The sequence below is a fragment of the Choloepus didactylus genome (genome assembly GCF_015220235.1).
Source record: "Choloepus didactylus isolate mChoDid1 chromosome 23 unlocalized genomic scaffold, mChoDid1.pri SUPER_23_unloc1, whole genome shotgun sequence".
Classification (NCBI taxonomy): domain Eukaryota; kingdom Metazoa; phylum Chordata; class Mammalia; order Pilosa; family Megalonychidae; genus Choloepus; species Choloepus didactylus.
Genome location: NW_023637590.1, coordinates 3,908,859 through 3,934,677, shown reverse-complemented (window position 1 = coordinate 3,934,677; position 25,819 = coordinate 3,908,859). Strand labels below are relative to the sequence as shown.

Below are 25,819 nucleotides of genomic sequence, written 5' to 3'. Positions count from 1 at the left end.
TTGGACATTTTCTTAGCCTCAAAGCCGTGAGCAAATAAGTTTCCTTTGTTTAAGTTCACCCATCCCCGGCCTGGGCAGAAAATCCCTGTGGTCACCCAGCTGCCACCGCACAAATCCCCACGGCATGGGACTGCCCCCGTGCAGACCCCGGGCTTCACGCAGCACCTCTTATGGTGGGGGAGAAAGAGGGCAGGGGCTCAGTGGAGGGCGGGTCTGGACTGAAAATCCCTGCCTGGGTCTCCTGAGGGCCCAGCGCCCTCTCCCCTGCCCACGAGCTCAGGGCGACAGTGCCAGTGCCCAGGCCCAGCCCCGGCCGGCTCTGGAGCAGCTCAGGCAGGCTCAGCCTCCCACCCTCTCACTTTCCCTCAACCCCTGCTGCCACCCCTGGGTGTCCCTGGTTCTTTCCATCCTGTGTGCTCCAGCAGCCGTGGTGCAGGGTGGCATTCTCCTGTCTGCGGAGTCCTGAGCACTTGCTGTCATTCATTCCTTGATTCCATCCTGGTTTCAGGTGCCCCCGGCCAGGGTCAGGGGAAACTATGGGGTCCCACAGGGACTCAGATGTGACTCCTGACAGCTGCAAATCTGGCTCACCTCCTGCTGTCCCCCCTACCCCACTCTAAATCCAATCATCTCACACAGCCCCCCAACCACCAAGCAAGGAGGATAAAGAGCACCTCGTGAAACACAAATCTGAATATGTCTGTGCTCCCAAACCTTTCAGGGCTCCCTACTGCTCTGGGCAAGACGTCACTTCTTTCCAGGCTCCAGGAGCTTTCGCTCATCCCCGCCCCCGGGTCACTCTCCCCAGGGCCTTGGCGCGCGCCACGCTGCCCTCGGCGGCTCTACACAGACAGCCCCTGTCCCACCCTTCTCCCTCTTCTAGGGAGTTTCATGTCCATCTGCGAGATTCTGGGGTCTGCCTCCTCCAAGGTGGGCCTGCCTGGGCCATGTCCACGCGGGACCCTCGGCGCCCACAAGGGCTGCTTGGCACAGCCAGTGAGGGGGGAGCCAGGAGAGGGGAGCCCCAGCGGGGACTCAGGCAGCTCCAGCTGTGGCCCTGGCCTGAAGGTGGGGGGCCGGGACCCCAGGTCTCCAGGGGATGGCCGCTCCCCCCCGCGGGGGCTCTAGGGGAGTGACACGCGCAGGTGTGCACGCCCGGGCGCGCCCCGGGGACCCCTGCCGAGCCCCCCTCTTCCTCTCGCCCTGCAGCCTGACCCCGAAACCGCCCTTCTGGGGACCGATCCAGGGGTGGCGCTGGGTCACGCAGGCTCCTCTCCTTGGACCTCGCCCTACAGATCCCCGGGAGGGGCAGCAAGCCCCTCTCCTCCCAGGGGCCGGGCGCGCCATCCCGGGTTCTGTCCTTCTGGTCGTTTCTACCGTGATGTACCTGCTTCCCCATCTTGCTGTTCAGCGGCTCCCTCCCAATTTGGGGCAGAGCTGCATCCCACCCACTGACCAACGTCTCCGTGGCAGCAGGCTCTTCAGTAGTCTCCTAAATTCGTGTGTTTATAAAAAAGCGTAATCGTGCATTCCAAGGAATTCACTCTGCAGGTGGGACGAGGCACTGGGCCGCGCTCCCCTCCGTTCTGCCATCCAACTGTCCTGGCCACGCCGGGCGGATGCAGCTGACGGCAGGTCCGGGGACACGCAGCGCTTCGGGGTCCTGGGGGTCCTGCGGGCTCCCGGGGGCGGCCCCCACCCCTGCGCCCCCGAGAAGCGACCTGCCTGGCTCAAGGGCACGCACAAGGCTTGTAACTGGCGGAGCTGGGACTCGAACCGCGGCTCCGCGACTCACACACACTTGGGGGACCGCCAGGCTGAGGCCACAACAGGCACGCCCACCCCGAGAGGCGCAGGCGCAGGACAGCGCCTACACCGCGCAGGCGCGCAGGTGCGGCCTCGGTCCACACCGACTCTGTGCGGGAGGGGCGGGCTCCTCAGATACTTACAATTTTTTAAGGCAGGGTGAGGACAACGCGGAGGGGCGGGGCCAGCGTCGTTCTGGGACCACCCCAGCAGGGGCGGGCAAGCGTCGAGGAGGGCGAGCCGTGGGCGGGGCAAGTCTCTTTTTAGAGAACGCAGGGAACGAGGCGCGTTGTGGTGGGTGGGCGGGGCGAGTCTCGTTCTGGAGGTCGCAAGGAATGAGGCCCGTGGCGGTAGGTGGGCGGGGCGAGCCTCACTCTGGCGGACGCAAGGGGCGGGGCACGCGTCGACGGGGCTGGATGGCGGTGGACTACGACGGGCTGTGGATGACGTCAGAGGAGCGGGCGCGTCAGGAGGGGCGGGCCGGCGGTGGACTACGGCGCTTTACGACTGACGTCAGAGGAGGCGAACGCGTCGGGTAGGGTGCGCTGAGGACGAAAACGGCGCGCTATGGCTCACGTCTGAGGGGGAGAGCCGTGCGCAGGGCGAGCCTCGTTCTGGAGGACGCAGGGAACGAGGCGCCTGGGAGTGGGAGGACGTGAGTGGGGCGAGCCTCGCTATGGTGGGCGGAAGGGGCGGGATTTACGTTGCCAGGGCGGGGTGCGTTGGGTGGGACGGTCGGTGGCGGAATACGGCGCGCTTTGATGACATCAGAGGGAGTCGGTGCGGCGGCCTACGGCGCTACGGATGACGCCAGAGGAGCGGGCCGGCTGCGGAATCTGGCGCGCTGTGGATGATGTCTGTGGATTCGGGTGGGGCGGGCCGGCGGTGGACTGCGGCGCGCTACGACTGACTTCATAGGGGCGGGCCGGCGGCGGAATGCAGTGCGTTGTGGATGACGTCGAGGGGCGGCCCGGGGGTGGACCACGGCGCGCTGCGGTGACATCGGGGGGGGGGGGGGGTGCGTCGCGGCGGCGGCCCGGCGCCATGGAGCGGTACGTGGGTGTCCTGGAGGAGGCCGCGGACGGGACCCGGCAGCAGGAGCGGCACTACCAGCTGCTGTCGGCGCTGCAGAGCCTGGTTAAGGAGCTGCCGAGGTGCGCGGCGCGGCGGGGCGGGCGGCGGCGGGCGGCGGCGGGCCGAGGCCGAGGGCCCTGACATCGCCTCCCTCGCAGCTCCTTCCAGCAGCGTTTGTCCTACACCACGCTCAGCGACCTGGCGCTGGCACTGCTCGACGGCACCGTGTTCGAGATCGTGCAGGGGCTGCTGGAAATCCAGCACCTCACCGAGAAGAGCCTGTACAACCAGCGTCTGCGGCTGCTGAAGGAGCACCGAGGTGCGGGGCGGAGCGAACAGGCTTCCCGAGGGGCCGGGGTCTGCGGGGGGTGGGGCGCGCAGGCTGGGTTCACGCTTCGGTGGTCTTGCCAGTGCTGTTTTACAGTTAGTTGCACGGTTCCCTGTTAGCGGGACGTCCAGAAATCCCCATCGCTTCCCAGGAACGTGGAGCTCGGTATTAGGTCAGCCCTCTTGGGCAGACCCCGGAGGCGGCTGTCGACAGCTGTCCGGCGCCCCTTGGGGCCAGATCCTACGCTGGCTGCGCATCGAATTCCCGCGTGCCCGAGGGGTTTCCCACCTGAGCCACACCCTCAGCCAAAGTCTTGTGAGCATTGGCCCCTCCCAGGCGTCCCCAGTTGGCAGCCCCGGGATCCCTTCCTGCAGGGAATGTAGGGCAGCCCCCCTGCCTCATCAGGTTTCCCACCTTTCTTCTTTTCTTTGTCCCTAACTTCTAATTATAGAAACATTTATAAAAGCAAACATTTAGGAAAAATGAATAATGTAGCAAATACCCATATGCTCTTCACCTGGATTCAGTAATTAACACTTTGCCATGCTTCTTTGCATCCCCAAACACAGGAGATACATAGCGCTTTGCCATGCATCTTCAGCATTCCCCCAGACCGGGGTTTTCCACCGGACACTCTTGACATTTGTGGCTGGATAAGTTTTTGTGGTGGGTTGTTGCCTTGTACATTGTATGATGTTTAGCAGTGTCCCTAGTCTCTGCTAGCTAGATGGTAGTGTCCCCACAGAAGTGACAACCCAAAGTGCCTCCAAACAACTATAGGGGGCACCATTGCTCTAGAACAAGAAACCTCTTCTGTGCAGCGGCAGCGAGTAAGTAGCCTCTTGAGAGGTCAACCACCCCAGGTGTCTTCTGACCCGTTCTCTAACTTGTTTCAAGGTAACATTTTAAAGTAGGGGATCCAGTGTCAGCTTCTGCACTGCACTTGGTTTCTTTGGTTTTTCTTTTTCTAGAATAGTTCCCCAGCACTGATCATGCCACTGCCCTCTTGAGAATCCAGGGCATTTCCCTTTTGGATCTGTTGAATTCCTTCTTCATGGGGTCATTTTACCTGCTTCTCGGTCCTCTTCTGTGTGTCCTGTAAACTTGGGGGCAGGGCTCCAGGCCTGGATAGAGGCAGTTAAGTAGTTGTGGCAAAAATTTCTCCTGCGGGGGACAGGCAACATCCATCAGCCAGGATCAGTGTTTCATTCAGAAATGGGTGCTGCGTTTTATCAAATCCTTGAGATGATCAAAATAGGGTTTTTGTTAATATGGTGAGCTACGTGGATTAGCTTTTGAATTCCCAGAATAAGCTGCACTCCTGGGATCAATTCTACTCAGTCGTGATGAGGGATTGTCTTTTCATTGGATTTGACTTGCTCAAATCTTGAGAACTTTTGCCTTTGTTCCTGATGGATAGCAGTCTGTAATTGTGTTTTCTTGAAATGTCTTTGTCTGATTTGGGCTGCTGGGTAACGCCAACCTCAGGCTGAGTTGGGAAGTGTACCTTCCTCTGGAAGTTTGTGTGGTGGTTGTCTTTGCGTGCAGTTCACAAGCCTGAAGTCCCCAGCCCAGGGTTCTCTTTGTGCCCAGATTGTACCCATTTGGCCAGCTCTGTGCCCTGACATCCCCTCCGTGCTTTGAGTGTTTCCTTACTCTCTGGCTCAGTTCCGGGTCAGGCTCATCTTTTCTGGTTATAATCTGCCCCAGCCTGGGAGTCGGCCACTTCTCCGCGGAGCCCTGGTTCCCTTTAGTGGGGGGTTTTGCTAACTGGACACTGCTAATCGCCCCTCGGCAGGCTGGGCCAGGTGTCGGTGCCGCCAGCAGAGGGTGCGCGTGCCCGGGCTGCCTGAGGGAGCAGGTGCTGAATGGCCATCCTTCCTTCCTTCCCTCTCACTGGTCAGTACCGAGGCCAGGCCCCTCCTGCCCAGCGAGCGCATGCAGGGCTCTGCTCCCCTCAGTCGCTTACCCAGGGTGGATCTGTGAACTGACCCGGGGTTTGCAGCTGCATTCGATAAACAGAGCAGGGGACAGCGCCTTCGCTGCTTTCATCTCTCCTTGTGCTGCCTCCACACCGAGCCCTGAACCGGGTGACGAGGCAGCTGCTTTCCTTCTCTCTTGTTTATGGAAGTGTTCAAGCACAGCTCTTGGTTTCAAACACATTAAATGTTATAAAGGCCATCACTGAGGTGTGTACAGAACGCCAGGAAATAGGACGCTGGGGAAGGCTGGGCACAGAAGGTGGGATCGCTCAACTCAAGGTCCCCAGGGAGCAGGGGGTGGGGGGGCCCCTCCTTAGCAGGGCCTCCCCCATTTGCTGCTTGCCGGCCCGGCCGGGGGCTCGGGCTGCATGACCTCGCCCTGTTGTACGATGGTGGTTTCTTTGCATCGGTGACCCCTCTCGATCTACGCCCATCAGCCTGGACACATTTGCCCAAGTGTGTGTTTGCAGCAGTTTGGTGGGGGCCCTGGGGGAGCCCCTCTGCATCATATAGACTCCCCAGCACAGAGCCTCTCCTCTCGCCTTTTTCACGTTGGGGGTTCTCTGCATGGAGCCTCCGTGCTGTTCGTGGAGGCTGCGCCGCCTTCATTTGGGTGACCGAGTTGGGACTTACCAGCCTCATGTGCAGCTCGGGGTCCAGCTTTCCCCAACCCCAGCTGCCACAGGGACTGGTGCTGTGGGTGGGACGGATGCACACTGAGCCCTGTCGTCCCCTGCTTCTAGGCCTGGCCTGGGGTGGTCCTTGGACATCTCTGTGACTGTCCCTTGGAACATGGTGCAGACTCACCTAGGACTGCTGGCCGTGGCTGCAGCTTTCTCCCACCTCATACCCCACCCATGCAGCCTTCCCTGCCCCCTTTCCTTCAGCACCCTGCATCCCCCCAAGAGGCGCTGCTAGCCCAGGGCCCTGCCCTAGGGTGGGGTGGGGGGCACAGCTAGACCGTGGGCCTGGCTGCTCTGCAGTGGGATGCTGGGGCCAGGGCCGGGGTTGGTGCCAGGGCAGGTGTGCCCAGGGCCCCGCCCTCCCCCCCCCCACCTGCTGATGGCCCATCTGTCCCCCCCAGTGCTCAGGCAGGCGCTGCGGCAGAAGCACGAGGAGGCCCAGCAGGCCTGCCGGCCCCACAACCTGCCCGTGCTCCAGGCGGCCCAGCAGCGGGAGCTGGAGGTACGGGCTCTGCTGACTGGGGCGAGGAGGGGAGTGGCAGAAGCTGGTGCGTCCCGGCACGTGGCTCCTCGCTGGGGCACAGGTTCAGGCTCCCTCTCGGGGCGGAGTGCAGGATCCTGTGGAGTGGGGCCCATCTGCATGATTCTCTTTCCCTCCTCCACCTGCTCTCAGATGGTACTCCTTGTGTAGGCTCTGAGTGGAGGGGTCTTGGGGCCTGCACTTGGTTCTCCTTCCAGCTGGCTGTGGCCAGGCCCTGGTGGGCTCTGACCAACTGGGAGAACAAGCACTGGGGAGGTGGGGACCAGGGTGGGGGTTGCAGGGGCCCATTGAGACATGCCCCTGGAGGAGAAGGCACCAGGCAGCCACCACAACAGCAGGCAGAGGGGACTGGAGGTCCTGAGCCCATCAGGGCAGGGCAGACCCCACACAGCCACGGGGTACCTGGTGTGGGCCCCTTGGGGACAGAGGAGAGGCACGGAGTTGTGTGGTGCCCGAGGGCTGCCCTCAGCACCTTGCCCACAGGTGGTAGAGCAGCGGATCCGCGAGGAGCAGCGGACAATGGACGAGAAGATCGTCTTGGAGCTGGACCGGAAGGTGGCGGACCAGCAGAGCACACTGGAGAAGGCGGGCGTCACTGGCTTCTATGTCACCTCCAACCCACAGGTCAGCAGCCCACCCAGCCCCTGACACTGTGCGAGGGCCTAGGCCTAGGGCGGGGGCTGAGGGCTAGGAAGTAATGATGCCCCAGGAACCATTGGTGCACCCACACCCTGCCCTCAGAGGAAGAGCTGGCCGACCACAGGCGTCCATCCTTCCTGGGCCAGGCCACCCCTCAGGGCCACTGGGCCCACACCCTCCCTGGCAGGCTGCGGCTGGTTTCACCAGGGGTCAGCCCCTTGCCCTCCTTGCCTGTCACCCCCAGGCCCTTGGGGAGGGGGGGACCTTTGCTGGGACAGAAGGGGCTGGTATTCTGGCCCTCACAGGGGGGCTCTCTGCACCCCAGGAGCTGACACTGCAGATGAACCTGCTAGAGCTCATCCGGAAGCTGCAGCAGAGGGGCTGCCAGGCAGGGAAGGCAGCCCTGTGACAGCGGCTGCTGGGTGGGCAGCGGGGGCAGCATTTGCCTTCCTGGTAACATGTCCCCAGCTGCCTGGGGGGGGGAGGGTTCCTGTGCACCTGCTGCCCCCGCTGGCCTCTGCTGTCCAAGCACTGGATAGTGTCAGGGAGAGGAGCAGACCAGCCGTGGTCCTGCCCCAGGGCTGAGTGGGGAGGTTCCAGCTCCTTCTCCTCCCCTGGGTTCCTCCCTCGGCCCCACTGGAGGCCCCAAGGACCCAGCCCTGTGTGGCCAGAGAAATAAAGCCCCCCCCACGGGGCTCCACATGTGGCTCATGTGACCGTTCTGTGGGGCCCCCTGCCTGCCCAGCACAGCCACTGGTTTCCCTGCCCTGGTCCATTGTGCCACCTTTGCCAGTGTCCACCCCCCAGCTGACCTACATTGAGTAGGGGGCTGGTGGCGGGAGCAGCTGGGGTGGGGGCACCCTGAAGAAGGAAGAAAGCCAGGAGCATGGCCTCTGCAAGCCCAAGGTCCTGCTGTGGCTCCAGGTTAGGGAGCCTGGATGGGTGGGGGGGCAGCTGAGGGGATGCTGCTGGGGTCAGAGGCCACCGCCCGAAGCTGAACTCCCCAGAGGGGCGAGCTGACCCCGGACATGAGGGGACCGGGGAGGACAGGGAGTCGAGGTCTCTGGGCTGCAGACACTGCTTTATTGACCTGGCCCCTGGCCTGAGGGGGGCCCGGGGGGCCCCCCTCCCCGCACCTCGCCGCTCCCCCGTGGGTCTCCCCCGGTGTGAGGGGTTGCTGTGTGAGGCCGAGGTGGCGGCTGAGGTGGGAAGGGGGCCCCTGGCTGGGGGTGCATCTAGGCGGGGCTGGCAGAGAGGCTGCCGGTGCGGAGCCTCCGCCTCAGCTCCTGCCACAGCAGCTGCCGCTCCCGCTGGGCGCCCCTCATGACGCCGCTGTTCTCCAGGGCGCGGCGGGACAGGTAGGGCAGCACCTCCATCACGGGGCCGTAGGGCACGTACTTGTACACGGGGAAACCGGCCTGGCCTGCGCGGGGCATACGCCGGGCGGTGAGCAAGGCGAGCGCCCCGCCCCTCCGGGAGGCTCCGCCCCTCCGGGAGCCCCGCCCCCCGGGAGGCCCCGCCCAGGCAGCTCACCCAGAGGGAAGCTGATCTGGTCACACATGCCGAGCAGCTGCCCAAAGTACACCTGGCGCTCGGCCGGGTGCAGGCCCACCTCTTGCATCCTGGGAGCAGGGGAGGCGTGCAGTGAGGGCTGGCAGGTGCCGTGGGCTTGGTGATGGGGCTCCTGGGCTTATCAGTGAGCCTTCGTCACCCCCAGGCCCCCAACTGCATGCTCCAGCCCCAAACGGGCCTCCCTCCCCTGCCAGATGCCCACAGCAGTGCCCTCCCTGGGAGGCTTGTGTCAGCTGGAGCTGGGGCTTGAAAATGGGGCCCTGTCTGTGCTTCCTACCACCTTCCTTCTCAGGGTTGCAGCTCTGGCTGTTCACCCTCCAGGGACCCGTCGGCCCCGTTCCTGGTGCCCTGACCCAGCAAGGGATACCCACAATGCAGCCCCGGGGCTCTGGGTCTCACCAGGGTTCTCCTGCACCCCTCTGCTTCGATGGCCTGCCCTCTGCCTCCCCACATCTCAGGCTGCACTGTCCCACAGAGCAGCCCCGGGCCACCATGGCTGTTGCATCTTTGCAAGGTGACCCACCGAGATCTCAAGACTTGGTACAAAAAGGGCGTCAAACGTCTGATTCTTTAAAGATGTGGAACACATGCCTGACGTGGTAGTATTTTGGATATAATGGATTAAATGTGTTGACTAACTTCATCTTTTTCTTAATGTGGATATTTAGAAAATATAAAGCGATAGATGTGGCTATTGTATCTGTTGGTCAGCACTGCTCAGGGGTGGGGTGGGATGGGCAGGCCCATGCCCATTCCTGTCTCATGCACGCCCAGGGCTTGAAATACCTGTGTTGATTCCGACAGTATTCCCCAGCGTCCTAAGCTTACTCCTTCTACGTATACAGATGCGGTGCATTTATGCAGGGACCCCATCTGACCCCTGCTCTGTCCCCCCAAGCCCTCCTACCCCTCCAGAACCTTCTGGAACATGGGCCCCGGGAGAGCTGGGCTGTCCTGCTCTTGCTCCGAAGTGGACAGGCTCAGCGTGCTGGGAGCACCGATCCCTCCCAGCCTGACCATGGGGCCCCTGCCCCGGGGTCGCAGGCTAAGGCCCTCCACTGGGCACTGGGCTCGGCACTGGACACGTGCTCGGCCGCAGACAAGGCCATCCTAGAGCCAGTCTGCACACTGAGAGGGTGCCGGGTATCGGGATGCAGGCGAGAGGCCACCTCCACCAAGGCTCCACCAGCAGATGATGCTGAGGCTTGCGGAAACCGGGCTCTCAGTCTGCTTCTCAATCGTGTTCGTTCTCTAAGTCGGACACACTAGGACCCCTCCAAGCTAACAAGGTGCCCCAAACCTCCAGTGACCCCACAGGCCAGGCTGTCCGAGGTCGGACAGAGTAGAGGGCAGTGCCAGCCCTGGCCGCTGAGAGGACTGTGGGGTTCCGGCACCCGCTCTCCAGGAAGCAGCAGGCAGCACCGGCAAGCTCGGTCCTCGGCCCCCATGCCCTGCCCATAGCTCCTGGTTCCCAAAAGGCCCACCCAGGGCCGCGCGCCTGGGGTTCACTGCCTCCCCCACTGTGGGTGTGGAGCCCCCAGCTTCACACCTGGGAAAGGGGAGGGCCGGGCAGGTGTCACCCAGGCCTGCTGGCATCCTGGGGGACTGAGTCCGGGAAGGCAAAGCTGGGGAGGGAGACGGGGACCCCAGCGCTGGGGCTGCCCGCAAGAGAAGGCGGCAGTGATAGTGGAACCTTCCGAATTTACCTCACCAAATTTCTGAATTTAATTTGCTGGCATTCTACGAAAGTTTTACTTCACAAGGCATTTAAAGAGAAAATGGAGTATGTTAAATCCCAAACACAGTTGAGGCAGCATGTCGGCAGCCTCAGGAGCAAGTCGGGGACTGAATTCCAGATTTCTCTATTTCCGTGAAGCCACCTAAAATGCCCAGCAAAATTTAATTTCTTAATTTGAAACTGACCAATCAGATACAAATTTCACAAGCCAAAGTAACTGCTAGTAACCTTTTCGGTTCCACAATCAAGACCTGGTCAGGCCTGGGACCCTCGGGGGGCTGGAGCTGTGCTCGGGCCTCATTCAAGGCCTGGCTTTTTCCCTGCCACGGCCTCAAGTGCTGCAGACCCCTGCAGGCAGCGCACCGGGCACCACCGACCCCCACGGGCTGCACACCGGGCACCGCCGACCCCCGCGGGCTGCACACCGGGCACCCCCGACCCCCGCAGGCAGCACACCGGACACCGCCGACACCCGCGGGCTGCAGGACAGGCCTACCTGCTCAGCGTGAAGCGCATCGTGTCCTCATTGTGCGAGGCCACCATCACCGCTGCCCGGGGGTTGTGCTTCAGCTCCTCCAGGACGTAGTTGAGGCACCTGGGGGGGGGGGCACCCACATGAGCCACCCACTGCTGGGGACAGGGCCACAGCCACAGGCCGAAGGCCAGCAGCAGGAAGAATGGGCAGCGCCGGTCCCCGGAGTGGGGCAGGAGCAGGGGGAAGCCTTGGGCTGCCCCTCCACCTGGGCCCCATGACAGAGGCAGGGAGCACCCCCAGGCCCATCACCCCTGGCCCCGAGGCCACTTTCACGTGGGCAGAGGGGATGGCGGAGCTTCAAGTGCAGGGAATGCCAGGTCACGGCCTGCAGCCGCGTTGGTGCAGGGGGCAGGGACGGGCCCGGCCATCATGAGGGAGGACTGTTGGGCCATTGATGCAGAGCACAAGCTCTCTGTCCCTGCTGCGTGCACCATGACCGAGCCAGGCAGCCGGTGACCAGACCAGAAACCACGAGAACGCGGCAGAGAGTGGGCAAGTGAAGAGGGGAAAAGGACAAAGCTGCCCAGCGCTGACACAGAAGGTTCTAGAAAGTGCTAAATGACAGACGCAGGGCAGGGGTCGGGCAAACGGAGCTGGAACCGCACCACTAATTAATCTAACCACTTGCAAGCAGTTAAAACGGGACGTTTTGTTGTCTACGCGTTCCCACAATAAAAATTAAAGAAAAAGAATAGCCACCGCTCAGCCCACAGTTTCTCGGCTCCGAGAGCAGGTGCCGGGCTGGTGGACACTGTGGGCCCTTTCTCTGTGTTCTCTGGACTTTTCTTCATTTAAAAACCTGAACATTTCGGAAAAGTAAAGCCAGAGTGGAAGAAACGAGGCCTGGCCTCCCGCTGGGCCGGCAGCCCCGTGCCCGCTCCCGCCCACCTGTGGTACATGGCGCTGGTGGCCTCGTAGGTGGGGTTGATGGGGTCCTCGTAGCCGACCGCGGCAGCGCGGGCACGCTCCTGGGCCATGTACGCCCCCCGCACCAGCTTCGCCCCGAAACACCAGCCCTCCCGGCGAGCCAGCTCCACGTCCAGAGAGACGTTGTCGTGGGCGTCCTGCGGGCCAGACCGGGGGGCAGCAGCTCTGAGGGCCCACGGCCGCCCCACTCCGTCCCCAGGGGCTGGGGGTCAGCCATGAGGCAGGAGAAGGCAGTCCAGGAGAGCAGCCCGGGTGGGGAGACAGCCTGGCGCCATCACCACCTGCTCCAGGCTCCCCTGAGACCTGGGGACTTCCCACGAGGAGGCCCGTGAGCCCGGCCCTGTGCAGGGGGAACAGCAGGGTCGGGGTACAGACCGGGGTGCGGGCGCCGTACCCTGAGGTAGCACTGGAAGGTGTTGAAGATGAGCGGCTTCTCCGTGTTGAACCTGCGCTGCATCTCCAGCGTCAGGCGGCTGATGGCCGGCTGGAAGTAGCTCTGCTCGGCGTCCACCATCAGCCGCACACCCACCTCCTGGGCTTTCTGAGGGGCAGAGGGCATGAGCGTGCGGGTGGCCGAGTGAGGCAGGGGCCCCTCCTCCAGCTGCCCCGAGCCCCCCTGCTGCCCAGCCCGGGGTCCACACCCCCCGGCCCCCGACCTTGGCCAGGACATCCATCCGCTGCAGCATCCGCCTCATCTGCTCCTCCTCCTCCTTGGTGAACCGCGACAGCAAGGGCTCCAGCTGGCCTGTCTGGGGGCGGGGGGCAGGCAGTCAGGACCCAGCAGCCCCCCAAGACGCCCAGATCACTCCTAAGGGGGCCGGGCAGGAGGGCCCATGTGCCGCAGCAGGGGGCCTCCTCTCCAGGACAGCAGAGGCCGCCAGCAGCAGGCCTGTGCCTCAGCATCTCCCCTCCCGGCCACCCTGGGCCCCCCCCAGACCGTGCCGAGCTCCTCCAGGGACGTACGGCCTCCCCCAGGCGCCTGGGTGTCCACCCCTGCCCACAACACACACGCCACCCCCATACCCCAAGGAGTGCCATCTCCTGCCCCCAGGCGTCCACTCGCCCCACCACAGCACCTCCCGGCACCCCGTCCCAACAACCCTGCCGAGGCCAGACCCAGGCTCAGACTCCCCAGCCAGGAGAAGGGGCTGCAGGAGGGGCTCCCACACGGCGCTCAGGAAGTGAACCCTGAGCCACCCCATCTCCGGAAGGGAAGGATAGACGGGGACGCCGGGCGGCGAGTGCGCCAGCCATGAGCCAGGGCCAGGGGCACCCCCGCGGCCCCTCCACACCCCTCGCCCCCGGCACTGCAGGGGCACAGACCCCTATCAAGCCCCTTTGGTCCCCAGCAGCCTGGCTGACCACGCGTGTCCTTAAGTCTCCCGAGGAAGGGGACCCCGGCAAGCAGAGAAGGCCCCAGGTAGGTGCCCCAAGTTTGGGGGGTAGACCCTCGCCGTTGGGCTGGGACGGCTGTGGCAGGCAGCACCAGCAGGACAGCATGTTTCCAAGCGCTCCCATGTGTCCTCATGAGACGGGTCTCACGGCCCTCCCTGAACCCTGGGGGCCTCGGCAACACGCTCTAGACAAACAGAACTCAGCAGGTGTGACGCCGTGGGGACAGCTTCCGCCCGGCCCTCTCGGGGACCGTCGCCCTGGTACCTGCCGCCCAGGCCAGGTGGGGAACCCACCTGGGCTGCCCCAGCCGACGGCCCCACCCTCCCCCAGACACGTGGGCAAGGGGCCTCCGAGGTGCCACCCAGCCGTAGCCGCACACGAGCCCCACGCGAGACAGCCCGGCCCTGTGAGGGTGATGACAGTGAGTATCGAGGTCTGGGGGACACCCTGTCAACCAGATGACCGTCTCCTGGGGCGCCGTGGGGACAGCGGGCCTCGCCAGCCTGCACCCCAGCCTTGGCAGGCAGCAGGGAGCCCCAATCCACATCACTGCTCAGCACGGCGCGTGGAGGGGCCCACGGCACCGAGGGGAGCGTTACCTGCAGGTTGGGGACCACCAGGTGTCTGGAGAGCCGGGTCCTGCTGTCGACGAGCCCGCTCCAGTCCAGCAGGTCCACGGTGCTGGGGAGGAGACGCCATTGGCAGCGGCAGGCATCAGGAGGGCTCCCAGCCTGGCCCCGAGGCCCGGACCCCAACCAGCCCCGCTCCTGGAGAGAGCACCCCCCAACCCAACCATAACAAAACCTGCCTCAGCGTTCAGTTTAGAAGACAAACATGCAGGCCATTCTCCATTTAAAGAATGAAAACTGAAATGTGGGTCTTCCCTTATGGGGGGGACACAGCTCTAAAAATGCAAAGCAGGGCAGGGTCTGGGGCCCCCACATAGGGCGCACCCAGGATCCCACAGCTGCACTGACCTCAGCCTGCTCCCCAAATTGACTGGGCCCTGGGGGAGTGGCCAGACCTGCCCGGGGGGGGCGGGGTTGCGGGGCTCCCTGGAACCTGGGTCACCCAGCCTCCTCCACCCCCAGTGTAGGCCCAGGGAGGGCTGGGCAGGGCGCCCAAGCTCTCAGACCCCAGAAATCCTGGAAGAACCTGCCCTGGCTCAGGGATGTCCCCCCCAGCTGCAGAGACCTGGCTCTCTGTGCACACGCTGCAGCTGCCTGCCCCACCCCCAGCTCCCTGCATCTTGGGGAACAGCTCTTTCCAGCACCGCCACCCCAAGGCCCACGCTCTCAAGGAGGGCGACGAGAATCCCAGGGCTCAGATGCAACACGGCCGAACACACCCAGCCGTAGACGCCCCCTCTCTCGGCGGGGAGCTGCTCTGCTCTCACCCAGACACCCCCAGGGTCTCTGCCGTGAACCACTCCTTGATGTCCACCTTGGTGGCGATGCCCATCTTGGCCACGCTTTCCTGGAGGAGAGGCGAGGTGGCGACAGCGAACCCTGCGCCCTGCCTCCCACCCCCACCCAGGACGGCCCCCCACCTGCAGCGCGGCCACCTCCAGCTTCCTGTCGGTGGCAGTGAGCCCGGCCTTCCCTTGCTCTGCCGCCATTTGGTGGAAGAACCGTCTCCACTTGGTCAACACGTCCGAGAACTGCAGCTGCAAACGCGGGCCTGAGCCCAGGACCCCACGTTCCCATCCCCAAGGCAGAGCTCCTGGCCCGGGTGTGCCCAGACCCCTGGACCTGAGCCCCCAGCCTGGGCACATCCGGCTCTCTGCTCCGGGGGCTGCTCCTCCCCTCCCACCCACGCGCCCGGCAGTGTCCGGGGTGCTGTTTAAGGCTTGCAGCAGCCTCTGCAGTGGGAGGTCCCGACACTTACCAGAAACTGGGGTCTCCCCAGTGCGGTGAGCTTAATGGCCGAGAAGCCGTCATCACTGGCTCCACCTGTCAGAAGCCACCGGAAGAGCCTGAGCTCCAGGGGCGTGCAGGGGAGACAAGGCCGGGGTAGGGGAGCGAGGAGCGGAGCCCAGGCTGCTCTGGAAGGGGCACCCCCCCCACCAGCCGTCCCCGTGGCCACGCCCACCGCCACGCCCACCGCGGCCGCCCTGCAGGCCCCGCCCACCCGCGGCCTCGATGCAGCGCAGGAACGTGTCCAGGTGCCGGTCGCACTTGGCCTCGCTGGCGTAGAAGTAGGTGCGGGCGCCGGTGACGCCGCCCCTGCGGTCCCCGAAGGCACGGTGGGCCTGGAACTGCTTCTCCCTCTGACTCGCCCCTGGACGGGGGGACACGGCCCTGAGCGCGCAGACACCCCCGAGCACAGATGCCCCCCAGATGCAAACAACTGCCCTAGCAGAGACCCCCAGGTGCAAACAACTCCCCTAGCAGAGACCCCCAGGTGCAGATGCCCCCCAGGTGCAAACAATCCCCTAGCAGAGACCCCCAGGTGCAGATGCCCCCCAGGTGCAGACACCTTCCACTAGCAGAGACCCCCAGGTGCAGATGCCCCCAGGTGCAGACACCTTCCACTAGCAGAGACCCCCAGGTGCAGACGCCCCCAGCTGCAGACACCTCCCCTAGCAGAGACCCCCAGGTGCAGATGCCCCCCAGGTGCAAACAATCCCCTAGCAGAGACCCCCAGGTGCAGATGCCCCCCAGGTGCAGACACCTTCCACTAGCAGAGACCCCCCCAGGTGCAGACGCCCCCAGCTGCAGACACCTCCCCTAGCAGAGACCCCCAGGTGCAGATGCCCCCCAGGTGCAGACACCTTCCACTAGCAGAGACCCCCAGGTGCAGACGCCTCCCCTAGCAGAGACCCCCAGGTGCAGACACCTCCCCTAACAGACACCCCCAGGTGCAAACAACTCCCCTAGCAGAGACCCCCAGGTGCAGATGCCCCCCAGGTGCAGACACCTTCCACTAGCAGAGACCCCCAGGTGCAGATGCCTCCCCTAGCAGAGACCCCCAGGTGCAGACGCCCCCCAGGTGCAAACACTTTCCACTAGCAGAGACCCCCCAGGTGCAGACACACCCCGAGGGCAGCCAACTTTGGGCACAGACGCCCCCTCCAGGTGCAGACCCCTGCCCCCACCCCCCCACCGCAGCCCACGAATGCCCGGGGATGGTTTGCTCTGGAGGCTGCAGGCTCCCGGGTCGCGGCCCTGCTGTGTGTCCAGCCAGGCTGTGGGGAATTAAGATTACCCGGGAGCTTCCCACGCTGCCTGGGCCCCTCAGGCCTGTCCTGGGGTCCCCCGTGCCCACCCCGGTGCCTGCTTCTATGGGATGAGCAGCTCCTCCCTCCCAGTGTCCTCCCTGGTCCCATCCCCACCAAGGAGCCTGTCCGAAACCAGGGGCTGGCGGGCTGGCGGGACGCACGGACGGACCCGGGTGCTGCGGACACCGGCCCTTGGGGGTCCCTAAACCACTGGGTGGAAGCATGGGGGGGAAGAGGGACTCATGCACCAGCCGCCCCTACTCACGGCTGCCATCTCTCTCCGCGGCCGAAGTGCAGGACCTGGGGGAGGGGAGATGGTGGGGGTCAGCGTCCCACCACAGGGGCCAGGGGTGCCGGCAGGGGTAGAGGCTGGAGGCCGAGCTCCCCGGTCCTGCAGGGAAGCCCCCGAGACCATGTCCATTTCCATCCCCGACCCACAGAAGTTCCCAAACGAGCCCGGCTGGGGGGTCCCTGAAGGGATGGAAAGAGTCTTTTCTGAGAGCGCAGGGTGCCCACCAAAACGGGGGTCAGCCAGGGAGGACGGGGTCAGCCAGGGGGGACAGGGTCAGCTAGGGGGGACGGGTCCTGGCTGAGGGCACCAGACAGATCAGGCCGCCCCGCGGGGAGAGAATGAGGCCCCTCCCCGACCCCCCACACCTCAGAAATCACTTCAGCCCCTGAGATGCCGCCACAACAGGGCTGGGGCTTGCGGGGACACTGGCTGCATGTCACCTGCAGACAGGTGACGTCAGAGCTGCAGGGTGAGCGGACAATGCCCTGACCAGGGCCAGTTCCGACCCGTCAGAGGGAGCCCGTGGCCTGAATCTGGATCTCTGTGTCCGTCCCTGCAGCAGGGCCCATGGCCCTGGGACAAGAGGGGCCGGATCACGAGACGGGGGCACTGCAGGCGTCCCCTGCCGGGGCCCGGGGGGCGCAGGGTCTGCTCCTCCCCACCCCAGCGCGTGTCACTGGGAGGACTGGGAGGGACCACAGCTCACTCTCACACCCACAGGCCAGAGCGTGGCCCGGGACAGCCGTGGGGTCCACAGGAAGCCAGTGCAATCACCCCGAGAAGAAAACCATGTGCTCCCCAGCGGGGTTCCAAGGCGCTCAGCTCATCAGCTATTCACCAGGCAGAGCCAGCCAAGGCCGCTGCCAAGTGCCGGCGGGAGGAGGCTCTCGGGGGGCCCAGAAACCCAGGGGGCCCCCTCAGGGCGCAGGAACCCGCCTCCGAACGAGCCAATCGCCGGGCAGGGGTGGGCTCCCCCACCCGAGCCCGCCGCACTCAGCGCTCAGCGGACATTCCGTTCCCAGGGCCGCGGGCCTCACAGGCGTTCCCGTCCTTCCTGCGGCCACCGGGGGGGGGGGGGGGGGGGGAGCAGAGCAAACAGGGGCCCGGGCGGTTACACAGCAGGCCTTGGCCGGCCGCCCTCCGCTGCCACGGGTGCCTCAGCTTCCCCCCCGGGGCCCGGCTCCAAAGCCGGGGATGTTCCCGCATCACTCCAGGCGCCAGGGGCCCCCAGGCTCTCCGCCCGCCCCCCAGCATCCTGCCCCCCACCCTCCACCCAGGTCTCTGGGCCGAGAAGGAAGGAGTCCAGGGCAGGGCCCTGGGGAGAGGTCTGCTGCAGAAGACTCAGGCCCCTCACAGAACATTCCAGAAAGGGCTGGAGAGGCAGCTCTACCCCGAGTGCCAGGTATTTATCTTCCTTTCTCTTTTGCAAAGGAAGGGGCTGGCCCTGCCTGAGCTCCAGGAAGCGGACGTGGCCTCAGCCTGTAGCCCCGGAGCAGGGGTCCGGGAGGTGTCCCCATCCCGTTATCCGTCGCTGAGACAGGGGCCCTGCACAAGTACCCTACCTTGGAGGGGCCCCGAGCCCAGCCTCAACCAGCACCCCGGGCGGGCAGCAGAGGGGGGCCTGGGAGGCCAGGGGGCTCCAGCACGATGGGGAGTGGGCACAGCCTGCACCAGCCAGAAGGACCACTCACCCTCAGCGGGTTAGGACGGGAAGAGATGCTGGAGCAGAGCTGGAAGGCACAGCTGCCACCTAACTCGGGGTCAGCAGGACGTATGTCGGCCTGGAGGCCCCCACGCCATCCTCGTGGGGTGGCCGCGGACAGCGGGGAAATGCCCAGCGTGGCCGCCCGCTGAGGATGCTTCACCCACAGGCACCGGAACCTAAACTTCATCTATTTTTCACCGTGTTGCAACATAGTATTTCTCGTTGTGATTTTTTCCAACATTTAAAAATGCGGATGCCCTTCTAAGCGTGCGGACGGATCGAGACCAGGAGCGGGGGGTTTGCTGACCCCCGTCTTCCCCTCCTCCCTGCTCTCCAGGAAAACCCAGCCTGGCCGGTCGTCCCCACGGCACGGAGATTTGCAAGAACCCCGTGGATTTGGGGCAGGGCCTTGGGGCTCTCGTGGGCTGGCCGGAGGCAGGCAGCTGGATACGGCCCCACCCGGCTGGCCTGGCTCCCCAAGGGTCCTGTGTGGCCACTGGGCGGGGGTCCTTACTCCATCTCCTGCCGTGCTGCCTCTTCAGGGCTCAGGTCCTCCTCCACAGCGTAGTCCAGGATGGAGCCCACGCCGAAAGCCTTGTTGCGCTGGACGAGGGGCCGGATGGCCTGCTGGTCCTCGCCAGCCACAAACTGCCCATAGAAAGTCGCCTTCATCAGCTTGTCGAACAGCCTCTGCCCCAGGAGCCTCCGGGCGCCATGCAGCAGCTAAAGGGCAGAGGGAGCCGGCTTTCCCAGGCCACTGGCCTCCCCGTGCCCGCAGGACACCCCCACTTCCACCTCCATCCCCACCCCCACCCCTAGGCCCAGCCCGACCCCGCAGTGGATGCCGAAACCCAGTGAAGAGTGTGTGAGCCCGGCTGCCTCTGTCCCAACAGCCGTCACTCGTCCCCACTCCTCCCCACGCAGCAGCCCCCAAATGGCCCCTCCTGGACAGGCGACCCCACTTCTGGACCCCACCCAGGAGGGGCTCGCCCACAGGGAACCGGCACGCACCCATAGTCCCTGCTCGGGTGATAAAGCAGCGGGTGTCCCCAACACTTCCTGCATCCAAACCTCAGCTGGGGAAGAGGGGGGGTTCGGGGCGACCCCCGAGGACGCGGAGGCTCACGCTTGTCACTGTTCTGTTCGCTGCCCACCCTGCACCCCTAAAGCCGCGGCTGGCACGGGCAGGCCCTCAGATGGGGACACCACGGCTCCCGGGGCTCGGACGGCACCTGTCCTTGCTGTGTGAAGTGAACCCCAACATCGGCCAGGAAACCGGCCCCGGGCCAGATCCCCCCCCCTGCCACTGTCTAAAGCTTCAGTGGAACGCGCGGGAACAGCCACTTGCTCGCACCCCGACGACGGCTGCGTTCGGGCCCCTAGAACACACCGCGGCCGACTTCACGCAACCAGGGTGTCTGGAAACTGCGCAGAGCAGACGGGAGGGGGTTTGTTTCTAATCTGGGTCTGGGTCGAACTGCGTCCCCTCAAATGACACCTTGAGTCCTAGCTCCAGTCCTGTGAATTAGGGGGGCCCCTGATCCAAACCAACTGGTGTCCTCAGAAGAGCTGTCCCAGCACCACCCGCGGCCCAGGGGGCGCCACCCCCACAGGCCCCGTGATCGGCTCCAGCTGGGCGCACGGGAGGCTTCCTGGCAGTGCTTTCGTTTTCCAATTTCTAATCCTCTTTGCAAAAGAACAAAGTACTAAAAACAATCGGAGATTGCCCCAAGGCTGCAGCAGTGAAGCTGAGCTGGATGGGTGGGGCCTGGCGTGCCCGCACGCACATGGCGTATGGCTCGGGGTGGGGGAACGGGGGTCGGGGCCTGCCTCTGCCTTTGCACTGGGGGGCTGCTCAGGGCTGCTTTCGGGGTGAAGGTGCTTTAGCTTCAACTGGAGTTTTCCGAAGTTTTTTTCCCATAACCCTGGTCCCAAGAAATGTTCTCCATGAAAGAGGCTCTCCATTACCGATGGGTTGGTTTGAGGAAACCCAGGCTGTTCCGGCCTTGGAACTAAGTTGGGGGGCAGCGGACGCAGGGGCTCTGGGTGGTAGGTGGGCTTCCCGCAGGCCTCCCTCCCAAAATGTGTCCCTTGCTCCCTCCTGCCCGGGCCGGTCCCATCCCCATCCGAGTGCAAACACCAGCCACACGCCCCTGTGCAGCGGCTCCCCCTCCCGGGCGGCTCAGCTCAGACGCCTCCGGGGCCTCGGGGCCTGCCCGCAGACGGCCGCCGCCGAGGCATGTGAATGAATGATTCATAAACGTGCAACGCAGGAGGATGCACCACGAGGTCCTGGGTGGCTTCCGGCAGCCGTCTTCCCAGAGGCAGAGCCGCCCAAGTCAACCAGCCCGGCCAAGGAGAGGTGGCAGCGGCTGCAATTCCCAAGCCAGCTCCAGAACAAAGCGGCCATCGGAAACCTGCCCGTGCCGGGGGGGCGGCTGACCCGAGGCCGGGGGGACATGGCCGCAGCACCCTTAAGCTCTCAATGCTTTTGGACCTGAAAACCAGCATGCGTGGCAATGCACCCATGTTCCCGGCAAGCCCGGAACGCAGAGGTGCACAGACAGCCTGAGCCCCCAGCTGACTGCACCCGCCCCCCCCCGCCCCCGTCCCAGTCCCTCCTGCTTCCCATGGCTCACATCCAAGCATGGCAACCTTTGTCGTGGAGAAACATGACTTTTCAAAACCCTTGCCAAAAAGTCCTGCTTTCAGGCAAGTGTGGGCCAAACTGGGCCCAACCCAGAGCGCAGCCTGGGGTGTCCTGCAGCCTGACGCCCTCCCTGTGCCCAGCCCCACCCGGCTTTTCCCCTGGGGCGCTCCGCTGCTCCAGCGGCTGGGAGCCGTCCTCTGGCCACAGGGCTGGGTTCCGGCCTTGCTCCCTGGGGGGGGGGGCCTGGAGAAGCCCCCTCCCCGCGCTGTACAGCCCCCCATCCGACAATACCCTGTAGGCACCAGGGTGCTGAGGTGCACTCCCTGCTCCCTCCGCTCACCGCGTGCATCCCGGGCACAAATCCCTCCACCCAGCACTGCTCACTTCTCTGCTCAGCTGCTTCTGAATTCAGGAAGGAACATTTAGTGCTGTGCCTGGGGAACTTTGGCTTTACTTGGTCATTCAACACAGACAAAAGGCCCCGGGCTCTCCCTCCCCGCCAACCCCCACCACCCACCCCACGGGCCCCACCTCTGGGCCACCGGTCACTGTCCCACGGATGGCTGGAGCCGGCCCTTGCCTGCCGTCTGCAGCCACGCCCGCGGCGGCCCTTGTCGTGCCACCCCCGGCTGCCTCCTCCTGACCACTGTGTCCTTCCTTCCCGGCTGCCCTCTAGGTGTCGAAACCACCACCCCCTCCCGCCGCCCCACCCGGGGTTCCCTTATCGCACTTCCTTCAGTCCCTCCCTCTTCCCCAGCTGTCCTCCCCAGTCCCACCTCCATCAGTCCCAGGCGTGGCATCTGACCTGAGCCCCCGGCCTCCCTGGCTCTGGGGAGCGGCTAACCCTGCCTTGTTGGAGGCTTTGGGGCCCCTGCCCCAGCTCCCACCTGCCCAGGCCTCGCCTTCACCTGGGCCGTAGGTGTGGCTCCCGCTCCCCCGCCCCACGGGCCGCCTGGTGCAGTCACCCCCCCGCCGGACTTTTGTGGGGGGACAGGGGCATCCTCAGTGCCGTCCCACCTGAGGCATCCATGCACCTGAGCCCGGGATCGCCTCAAAACCACCGCCACCGCTACACCCCCCAACTGCCAGGGACAGCATCGCCTTCCACTTTTTACTTTCCCAAGTCCTCGCACTTGGTAAAGTCACCTTTACAGTTTTAAAGTCAAGTGTTTGGCAGCTCCCGCTTTTCACCAGGATTGTCTGCCCAGAGCGGTCCCTGGGTGGGGGAGCCGCTGGGCCATGGCTTCGGGGCCTCGGGGGTCCCAGGCCACCAACCCTCCTATACCGCCCGACGTTGGGCAACACGGCGGGGCCTCTGTTTGATAAGTGCATTCCAGCAACAGGTTTCTATCTAAAGGGTGGATCTTAGGTTTCAGCTGGAAAGAATTCCTGTGCAGCAAAAGCCTCAGGGTCAGAAGAGGAATGCAGGGATCGCCTCCCTCCCGGCCTCCCCGCTCCACGCTCTGCAGCTCCCGGGGGAGGCCGAGGCCCGCGCCCCCCGTGCGCCCCCCCGCGCGCCCCCGCACCTGCTCGTGGCGCGCCAGCAGCGCGGGAGAGGCGCACAGGCGCAGCACCAGCAGGCTGCGCGCCAGCTCCCAGCTGCGCCGGCTGCGGTACGCCTCCTGCGCGTTGCCGAAGTCCACGGCGGGCACCGGCGGCCGCCCCGGCCCGGCCCGCGGCCCCGCAGGGGGCTTCTCGCTGGCCGCGGGCGCCGTGGACAGAGGCGCGGGGCGGGGCGCGCCGGCGCGCAGCGCGGAGGGGAGGGCGCGCCGCAGAGCCATGGCAGGCGGACGCGCGCCCCGGCGCGGCTTAAGTAGGCCCGCAGGCCCCGCCCCGCCTCGCCCCGAAGCCGCGCCCCGTCCATCAGGCCCCGCCCCGCCTCGCCCCGAAGCCCCGCCCCGCCTCGCCCCGAAGCCGCGCCCGGCCCGCAGGCCCCGCCCCGCCTCGTCCCGAAGCCCCGCCCGGCCCGCAGGCCCCGCCCCGCCTCGTCCCGAAGCCCCGCCCGGCTCACAGGCCCCGCCCCGCCTCGCCCCGAAGCCGCGCCCGGCCCACAGGCCCCGCCCCCGCCTCGTCCCGAAGCCCCGCCTCGTCCCGAAGCCCCGCCCGGCCCGCAGGCCCCGCCCCGCCTCGTCCCGAAGCCCCGCCCGGCTCACAGGCCCCGCCCCGCCTCGTCCAGAAGCCCCGCCCCGGGCCGCAGGCCCCGCCCCGCCTCGTCCCGAAGCCCCGCCCCGTCCGCAGGCCCCGCCCCGTATCGCCCCGAAGCCCCGCCCCGGCCCGCAGGCCCCGCCCCGCACCCCGGAGTGGAGTGCGCCCCGCGTGCCCGAGCCGCGCCTTCCTGTCGTGCACCCCCGCGTTCGTGGTGCGCGGTCTTCTCCCCCGGGTGCGGTGCCCCAGGCTGCCCGGGGGGGACCGGAGCCCGCCCGCCTGCGGCACCCGCACCTGGCGCCTGGATCCTCCCTGCACGTGATTGCCGGGCCCCCGGCCCCGCAGGTGGGGAGGTCGGTCCTGGGGAGTGCCCCCGCGCCCGCTCTCGGTTAAGGGGGCGTCCCCGGCTCCGCTCATCTCCCCGGCACACACCCACACCCACACCCACCCCCGTTCCTCCCTCCTCCCCCCAGCCTCCCCCAGTCTCGTCCTCTCCGCCGAGGGAGGCTCTGGAGACGGAAGGAGGTTCCAGGGCGCCAGGGGCGGGAGTGGGCGCGCGGAGCGGGGGCTCTCGCTTAGTGGGCGCTGAGTTTCTCTTTGGGGTGATGGAAAAGCTTTGGTCATGGATGCTGGTGACAGTGGCCCGAGGGTGAGAACGTGATTAACGCCACTGAGTTGGGCACTAGGAAGTGGTTAACGTGGATATGTTACGTTGTAGAGACGCTACCACCATAAAAAACCGTTTAAAAGGAAAAGGCTGAGAATCCCAGCCTTTGCTTCAAGGATGCGCTTGGCAGGGGCCCGGAGGCCATGGCGAGCCCCCAGCAGATGGAATCACTGACCCCACAGAGATAAGGTTCAGCCTAAGCCGGGGCCTCGAGGTGTGACTCCATCTGTAAATGGGATCTGTGCAGGTTCTATGAAGATGAGGCCAAACGGAAGCAGCGCGGGATTCATCCAGTGTGCCTGGAGTCCGACAAACAAGGGGAATTTGTGCACAGACCAGAAGCCAGAGACGGGTCACCAAGCGTTGGAGGCGGAGATCCCCGGCAAGCCACCCCCAGCATGCTACGACGTCCCGGAAGGCCCAGCTCCAGCACCCTGATATCGGACTCCCAGCCTCCAAACCCGGAGTCAGTGAACTCCTGTCACTCCAGCCAAGCCGGCCGTGCTGTTTGTTACAGCAGCCGCTGCAAACTCAGACTGGGATGGTAAGAGGAGAGGATAAAAGAGGCAGGGTGCAGACTAAATAAATAAACTGAGGGTATTTCACAGGCTCCATCGTTGCTAAGAAGGATTCTGTGCCCTGCTGGGAACCTCGGCAGTTAGCCACAACTGTGCCAACCTCCCGGTGCAGCAGCTGTCCGGCCACCGGTGCTCATTTAAAAATGGCCAGCAGATGCTTGCAGGGGTCTGTCAGGGTCCACTGGAAGGTGGGCTGCAGGGGAATGCCCACCCGGGCAGATGTGGGGAGGGGTCTGCCTGTCCTCCAGCTCAGGATGCGGAATGGGGTCCAGGATGGGTGGTCCTCAGCAGATGCAGCCAAAACAGGGGCCCCCGGCTGCTGGTCACCCCAGAGGTTGGGCCGATCAGCAGGAAGGAAGTGAAGGACCTCAGAGCACAAAGTGGCTGCAACGCTTCCAGCCAGGTCCAGGTGGCAGATTCGAGCCTCACAACTTGCAGACTCATTTTTGCTGCTCGTCACGGCCCCCTCTCCCTCAACCACCTTCGCTCAGAAATTTTTCCATTTCCACCTCTTGTCTGCTCTGTACTAATACTCGGTGAAAGATCTGTTTTTAGTTCAGCAGTGACTATGACATTGGAGCTCTGTCAAAGTTATTTTTTTGCCGTGTGCTTCTTACCCATATTTCCTGAAATATTTGTTTGTCTCCCCAAAGCGTGGCCATGTTACATTTGTAACATTCTGATTTGTTACATTTCGCTGCTTGCTCTGAGCCCGTTTTCACGGATATATACGCTCTCCCCGCTCCCAGAGGAATTCATTCACATTTGTGAAATACTGTGCTTGTCTTCCAGTTACCAGTTTGCACCAAGTGTGTGCTGACATTTGCTCGCCTGCACGTAAATCCCCTCTCTGGCACATTACCCCGTGATCCACTCCACAAACCGGCCGGCGTTCGCACGCTCTCCTCGAGCTCGACTCAGCTATGTAGTTTTATGCATTTCTCCCAGAGCTAGTAAAATATGATTGCATTTCCAGAAGTTAAGCCTGTCTACTCTATTCTAGACTCTACTGTGTTTACATGAAAACAATCACACTTTACCACGCTAACCGCTTTATATAATCACCTTCGATGCATGTGTAAGGAAAGGCAGTTAGGTTCCCACCGGAGTCTTTCCTTGTAAAATTAGGTGGGATCTAGATACAACAGTCTCCCGGGCGGGAGTTGTGATAGCTGCCACGCTTTCTGCAGGGGAAACTGAGGCTCAGCGAGCAGGAGCGACTTGCCCAAGGGCCCACAGCAGGTTCCTGGCCCCGGAGCTGCCGTCTGCCGTCTCCACGGCTCGGATCTGTGGCTGGTCCACAGGATTTGCTGCAGGCCGGGGCCAGGACAGGCACAGGCCT

General features: G+C 64.6%; 2 protein-coding genes across 4 annotated transcripts; one reads left to right on the top strand and one right to left on the bottom strand.

Moving 5' to 3' along the window:
* The first annotated feature begins 2,798 nt into the window (after positions 1 to 2,798).
* On the top strand, positions 2,799 to 9,268 carry DGCR6L (DiGeorge syndrome critical region gene 6 like). Of its 3 annotated transcripts, none has more exons than XM_037823557.1 (5): positions 2,799 to 2,960; positions 3,039 to 3,199; positions 6,275 to 6,375; positions 6,898 to 7,038; positions 8,947 to 9,268. In XM_037823557.1, exons 1-5 carry the CDS (start codon positions 2,851 to 2,853, stop codon positions 9,226 to 9,228), a joined length of 795 nt encoding a protein of 264 aa, XP_037679485.1. In that variant the 5' UTR covers positions 2,799 to 2,850; the 3' UTR covers positions 9,229 to 9,268. The 3 variants fall into 3 exon arrangements, with proteins under 3 accessions (XP_037679485.1, XP_037679486.1, XP_037679487.1); XM_037823558.1 differs by lacking the exon at positions 8,947 to 9,268 and adding an exon at positions 7,379 to 7,759; XM_037823559.1 differs by lacking the exon at positions 8,947 to 9,268 and adding an exon at positions 3,360 to 3,523 and having other exon boundaries at positions 6,898 to 7,035.
* On the bottom strand, positions 8,118 to 22,868 carry LOC119524878 (proline dehydrogenase 1, mitochondrial-like). The gene is made up of 14 exons (XM_037823556.1): positions 22,614 to 22,868; positions 18,952 to 19,160; positions 16,706 to 16,740; positions 15,351 to 15,500; positions 15,108 to 15,172; positions 14,770 to 14,886; positions 14,617 to 14,696; positions 13,820 to 13,901; positions 12,482 to 12,574; positions 12,220 to 12,366; positions 11,787 to 11,962; positions 10,860 to 10,958; positions 8,587 to 8,675; positions 8,118 to 8,476 (listed from the first exon to the last, which is right to left on the bottom strand). Exons 1-14 carry the CDS (start codon positions 22,866 to 22,868, stop codon positions 8,289 to 8,291), a joined length of 1,785 nt encoding a protein of 594 aa, XP_037679484.1. The 3' UTR covers positions 8,118 to 8,288.
* Between the last annotated feature and the right edge of the window lie 2,951 nt (positions 22,869 to 25,819).

Excerpts from the sequence above, each read along its gene's own strand:
- LOC119524878 (XM_037823556.1), bottom strand. The coding sequence starts at position 22,868 with ATGGCTCTGCGGCGCGCCCTCCCCTCCGCGCTGCGCGCCGGCGCGCCC. Across the intron at positions 15,173-15,350 it reads GCGCTGCATCGAGGCCGCGG|GTGGAGCCAGTGATGACGGC; the intron begins GTGGGCGGGGCC and ends GGCTTCTGACAG. Across the intron at positions 14,887-15,107 it reads TGGGGAGACCCCAGTTTCTG|CTGCAGTTCTCGGACGTGTT; the intron begins GTAAGTGTCGGG and ends CCGCGTTTGCAG.
- DGCR6L (XM_037823557.1), top strand. The coding sequence starts at position 2,851 with ATGGAGCGGTACGTGGGTGTCCTGGAGGAGGCCGCGGACGGGACCCGG. Across the intron at positions 2,961-3,038 it reads CTGGTTAAGGAGCTGCCGAG|CTCCTTCCAGCAGCGTTTGT; the intron begins GTGCGCGGCGCG and ends CCTCCCTCGCAG. Across the intron at positions 3,200-6,274 it reads GCTGCTGAAGGAGCACCGAG|TGCTCAGGCAGGCGCTGCGG; the intron begins GTGCGGGGCGGA and ends TGTCCCCCCCAG.